General features: G+C 47.6%; 1 protein-coding gene across 5 annotated transcripts in view; it reads right to left on the reverse strand.

The window, feature by feature from the left end:
• Positions 1 to 5718, reverse strand: part of LOC107676490 (dual specificity tyrosine-phosphorylation-regulated kinase 1A-like) — an 18426-nt gene extending 12708 nt beyond the window's left edge. For 3 of the 5 annotated variants that reach the window (XR_001632748.1, XR_001632747.1, XM_016471045.1), the window contains exons 1-6: positions 3612 to 3887; positions 3456 to 3525; positions 1904 to 2076; positions 1692 to 1811; positions 468 to 656; positions 238 to 385 (exon numbers count right to left, since the gene is read on the reverse strand). Coding sequence is in view for 3 of the 5 variants with exons in the window: in XM_016471045.1 (XP_016326531.1) it covers positions 238 to 385; positions 468 to 656; positions 1692 to 1811; positions 1904 to 2076; positions 3456 to 3465 (640 nt within the window). In the remaining 2 variants the exon portion in view is untranslated. Of the gene's footprint in view, positions 1 to 237; positions 386 to 467; positions 657 to 1691; positions 1812 to 1903; positions 2077 to 3455; positions 3526 to 3611; positions 3888 to 4396; positions 4467 to 4650; positions 4767 to 5376 lie in introns of those variants that run through there. The other 2 variants (XM_016471046.1, XM_016471047.1) reach the window with 2 other exon arrangements.
• Positions 5719 to 5954: the final 236 nt, after the last annotated feature.

The following is a 5954-nucleotide window of genomic DNA, read 5'->3' on the forward strand; positions in this document are numbered from 1 at the left end:
TATATATATATATATATATATGTATATATATATCTCAGTCTGGCGAGTAAACTAAAAAATGTACTAGCCAATGGCGATTCAATTGCCAAGGTGTCCGTAGAGGGTTGAGAGAGCAGAAGAAATCTAGAAAAAACATTCCCTATAGGAGCTTTCTAAGAATTCATCTCATTATTGTTGCGTCTGAAACGTCCTGATCTTTTCTACAACCACAGGAGCTGTGATAGAGTCACACATTACCGATGTAGTACTTCATCTCGGTGTCGTGTTTGTTCATGAGCTCCAGCAGTCGGACTTCAATCTGAGCCTGATTCAGAAAGGCCTTTTTATTCTTGATGATCTTGATGGCGACCCACTCCTGCTCCACGCGGTCATACGCCTTCACCACCTGCCAGCAGTGAGACGAACACGAGCGTCAGACCAAACGAAAACACCGGCCGATTCTTTACTAGCGAAGCTGAGACACTGACCTGACCGAACGAGCCTTTGCCTATTAAAGAATCGATCTCGTATCGGTCCATCCATTTCTCGCCATTTTTAACGATGTAGTCAAAGTTGTCGTCATCGTAACCGTCGTTGTAAATCTTCCTCTCCTTCTTGTTGCTGGAGTCCTCGCCCTGACCCTGTTGGTGACGACGCTTCTTTTTTGCATAGTAAACCTGCAAACAAAGAGCAAAGCCTGAGAGGAGCGACCCGAACGAGCTGCGGATGCAGGGCCCTGTGATTCCACCACACACATTATCATCATATCAGACACACACAGGAATTAAAGGACTTCATGGCGACCTGTCAAAATAAAAGTCTGCTTCAAATTGAAGAAATCGAGACGGAAATATATTACTATTGTAAAGAATGTACTTCTCAATGTAATAATAATACTACTACAAATAATATATAATAAACAATTACTAAACCTTTAAAGAACAATCACATTTTTATTCATTTTAACAGTAAACCTCCAGTTTTTGCCAAAACAGTGAAAGGAATTATTTCATTTGATTAAAATATGAACTAACTTTTTACATTACATTTAATTATTTAGCAGATGCTTTTATCCAAAGTGACTCACAAATGAGGACAATAGAAGCAATCAAACTAACAAAAGAGCAATAATATATGCTTTTTTATAATAAACAGAAGGAATAGAAAGTAGATAGAAAAGAAATAGAATAGAGGGTCAAGTTATTGTTATCTTTTATAATAATTAAAAGTAGATGAAATAGACAATAGAAAAATAATAGAGAACGCTAGTTTTAGAGGGCCATTTTTTTTTTAATTATTAATTATTAGATATTAATGTTTCATGCCTTCATCTGGTTGCCAGAAAAGTTAAAATACACAACACAGAATTTCTGGAGAGAAAAAAAAAAAAAAACTTTCCTAGGGCCCTATTATTATAAACAACTTGATGAATTATTAAGCTGTTTTTACAAATTCCTTTGATTAGACATGAGTTTTGATTACAAAAATGTAATTTAACCATTGACACATTCCAACTAAAATAAACTTTAAAAAACAAACTTTGAAGGAAATAAAACCGAATTTGGGACAAAAACAGAACGGATTTCATAGGGCCACTGATGCCAGTGATGCATTTATTCATGCAACAAAAATCATCTCTTTAATTTATGTTCCACATGAGTTCACCAGTGCAGTTCTAGTAACTGCTGCACACAGTCACGTGAGTGACGCACCTCATTGATGTGTTTGTATGTTTTGATCAGTTCGATGGAGAGTTTTCTTAAAGGCGCAGTCGCTGGATCCCGGAAACACTGAGGCATCCGCCTCTGAACCATCACCATATCAGCAGTTACCTGTAACACACACACACACACACACAACAGCGTTCATGAGCGCGAGTGTGAGCTTATACAGACGCTTACTGTAACCGCACGTGAGTGTGTACCTGCGGGGCCTGCAGCGCAGCAGCTGATTGGTCAGCGGCGCTCTGCGGGTGACCATCACTGAACGGCGGGTGAGAATGGGGCGTCTGCGCATCCATCTGCACACCAGCCGAATGGAAAGAAAACGAAGGGGCCAGCCGAACAGAGAAGGGTTTGCATGCTGAGGTCTCTCCTCCTGTAACACACACACACACAGGTGACAACCTCCTCCAAACTAGAAAAGGCAAGGCAAGTTTATTTATATAGCACATGTCATACACAATGGTAATTCAAAGTGCTTTACATAAAAAGGAATTAAAATAATCACAACAATAAAAGCTGAGAACAGACATTTTAAAATGATTAAAAAATTGATTTAAATGAATTCAAACAGTTCAAAGAGAATACATAAAATACAGCACAAAGTCTAATGCTTCTACTTGGATATGAATGACAGTCTCTTGTTTTAATGTGCATCAGCGAGCGCTCTAGTGAAACACAAGCCAGAAGCCCTGATCCAGTTACAGAAGATCCGAAAAAGCTTGGACTGAAACGGCAGATCATGCTTTTGTCACAAGACGACACCAGACACGTGTTACAGTCCTTCAGAACGATGGATTGAACGTTCAAACACACACACACACACGCAGGTCTAATCAGAGCTGATCGAGTGTGTGTGTGTTTATGACTCAGCATCAGCATCACACACACACACTGAACTCTGTTGTAAACGCAGAAACAGCGAGCGCACAAACACGGTCTCTAGTTTTCAAATCAGATGATCGCAATGACAGACCTGTAGCGTGAGCTAATGATTTCACACTACAGACGTCTAGACGACAGCTGAGGATTTCAGCAGCGCCCGTCGAACAAATAAAGACTACATGTGAGCGTTTGTGATGGATGTGATGTTTGGAAATGTGACGGTCTGCAGCGAGCGGGAATCTGCAGATCATTAAGTCGTCATTTATCAGCGTCTCTCACCAGCAAACACAATGCAGCACATTCACACTGGTAACCACCGCTCTCAAGCCCAGCAACAGTGCCTCATTACCATAGCCTACCACCAGGAAGATGCCGCGCCATTGGCCGGATGGCTAAAGCGGCAGCCAATCAGGAAAGGGTATGCAAATAACCCGCTTTTGTTGCTAGGGCAAAGCTCTGAGGCTCCGTCCAATAGGAAAACGGGTAAGAGGCATGAAATTGAATTGCACTTTGACACATTTCCCAGCACAGTTTAACACAGTATTTGCTGACAGAAAAGCTCTCTGGTGAGGAACCCGGAATCAGTTTGTATGAGAGAGGGGCCCCGGCCCCGGAGACGGACGCTGCCACGGGACCCCAGCCTGTATTTTTAAACATTTATAGTCGACCGGCACACTGTCTGCCCTAAATAGAGCGCTCGGTTCCTCTCTAGATGCTGCCATGGCCTGACGGGAGTCTATGAACAACAACATGAAAAGGGTCGCACAGAATCCGTCCTCATGTTCAGGACCAGAACTCTGAATAAGCATTCCATGATCACACACACACACACACACACGAGCAAAACACAGGGTTAGGATCACTGCTCACCTGTATGCATCGTCTTCTGACAAATCTCATATCATTGTGACTGGGGAGTCCATCTGCAAACCACAGCCCACTGCAAGAACAGCACAGACGTGTGAGCGACCACATACTGTACCTGTGTGTGTGTGTGTGTGTGTGAGTGTGTGAGTGAGAGGTTACCTGAAGCGACTCGCGAGTGGTTTCCAGGTGAGAACAGCCCTGATGTCTCAGCAGGGTCTTGCCGTTTTCTGAGATGGTTGAGTTGATCTTTAACTCGCACAACCATTGGTGAAGATCTGCGGTGAAATCAGTCCAGTTTAGAGCAGCTTATCAACACAGCGGGCGTTTACAGTACACAAACACGCGTGAGATCACAATAAAGCAAACAGAAACACGATGAAGAGCCCCTCATCATCATCAGCTCGGGCTCTAGTCGACAAGACCACCGACTCCCGCAACTTTTCACCGACGCGACTTTAATTGACGCTGTAAATCAGTTTCGCGCGCATGACGAGAATCAAAGCTGTCAAAACACCGTTAGCCTAGCCAGCTAACGGCACCGGAGCCGCGCGGAGACTGACAGCTTGTGATGCTGGGCGCGAAACGAACGGATCATCGGCGAATCGCTCGCGTCGAGCAGTCGTTACCGAGCCGCTAGCTGCACAGACGTTAGCAGCGCGGGCCTGTAAACGGACCGAAGCCTGAGCGAGGAGAGCGAGAAAACGGCCCCGTTATCGCGCCGCGCCAACGGAAAAGCGCAGAACGGCACACCGTCTGCCCTAAATAGAGCGCTCGGTTCCTCTCTAGATGCTGCCATGGCCTGACGGGAGTCTATGAACAACAACATGAAAAGGGTCGCACAGAATCCGTCCTCATGTTCAGGACCAGAACTCTGAATAAGCATTCCATGATCACACACACACACACACACACGAGCAAAACACAGGGTTAGGATCACTGCTCACCTGTATGCATCGTCTTCTGACAAATCTCATATCATTGTGACTGGGGAGTCCATCTGCAAACCACAGCCCACTGCAAGCACAGCACAGACGTGTGAGCGACCACATACTGTACCTGTGTGTGTGTGTGTGAGAGTGTGTGTGTGTGCGAGTGTGTGTGTGTGTGTGTGTGTGTGCGAGTGCGTGTGAGTGCGTGTGTGTGTGTGTGTGTGTGTGTGAGTGCGTGTGAGTGCGTGTGAGAGTGAGTGAGAGGTTACCTGAAGCGACTCGCGAGTGGTTTCCAGGTGAGAACAGCCCTGATGTCTCAGCAGGGTCTTGCCGTTTTCTGAGATGGTTGAGTTGATCTTCAACTAGCACAACCATTGGTGAAGATCTGCGGTGAAATCAGTCCAGTTTAGAGCAGCTTATCAACACACAAACACACATCAGATCACAATCACGGCGTGTTTCTGATCACAACACAACAGAAACACGATGAAGAGCTCTTCCTCCTCCTCCTCCTCATCATCATCATCAGCAGCAGCATCTCGTGTCAGGAGCTCGGGCGCCAGTCAAGGTTGTTCGCCTGCTACTGACCGCCGACTCCCGCGCGAATGCGAGTTTGCTGTAAATCAGCTGTCAAAACACCGCTAGCCTAGCCAGCTAACGGCCGCACGACAATGAAGCGCGCGGAGAGCGACAGTTACGCGGCGGTCCGTCAGGAGTCGCGATGTTGAGCGCTAAACGAGCCGATCATCTGAGCTGTCGATGCCGAGGCTAGCTGGACATTAGCAGCCCGGGCCTGTGCGCGGACCGAAGCCTGAGCGAAGCGAGCGCGAAAACAGCCCCGCAGTCGCGTTGCGCTTTCGAAAAAGCACAAAACGCGTCGCATCGAGCCTCAACTCGGACGCAGCGAGCGGAGCGGATCCGAGCCTCCGGTGCGCGGCGTCGGGATCGCTGAGGGCTGCTAACCGTTAGCCGCGGCGCTAGCCGTCATCACTCACCGTGCCGCGAGCCTCTTTCTGACGAGAGGAATGGAAATCCTCGGGAGAATCAGCAGTAATTCCCAACCGCCTTCCTCGGGAATCCTTTCCAAAGTATGTCCGATGCAAAGCTTCGTGGAGAAAAGAACAGCGCCTCTCGGTGAGCGTCGGCGCGCTCCGCAGCGCAGCAGTCCCGCGTCCGTCAGTCACTCATCCTGCGCGCGCGCCGCCGCGTCCCCTGGACAAAATGGCGCGCGCGCTGCAGCCCCGCTCGCGCGCTAAACTCGCCCCGCAGCGCTGCTCGTCGTCGATATACGACGCGCGAATCGGTGATCGATTTCTCAGTCGCTATCAGGCGCCGCGGTCGCGTGACGTCAGCGATCATATGACGGCGACGCGGAAGCGAATGAACAAAAGATGAGCGTGTCGCTGGATATCAAGATGAAGCGAGCGAATAAAGTGTATCATGAGGGGGTAAGAGTGACTCTGGTGTGGTTTGTGCAGAATGTGGCGCTGAGTGTGCTGTGCTTTCAGTGCTGGTGATCAGCAGTAAAGACGCGCTGCAGCTTCAGGCAGTTTCTCTCAGTTTAGACGCGCTG

The sequence above is a fragment of the Sinocyclocheilus anshuiensis genome, unplaced genomic scaffold (assembly GCF_001515605.1).
Source record: "Sinocyclocheilus anshuiensis isolate Anshui unplaced genomic scaffold, SAMN03320099.WGS_v1.1 scaffold3935, whole genome shotgun sequence".
Lineage (NCBI taxonomy): Eukaryota > Metazoa > Chordata > Actinopteri > Cypriniformes > Cyprinidae > Sinocyclocheilus > Sinocyclocheilus anshuiensis.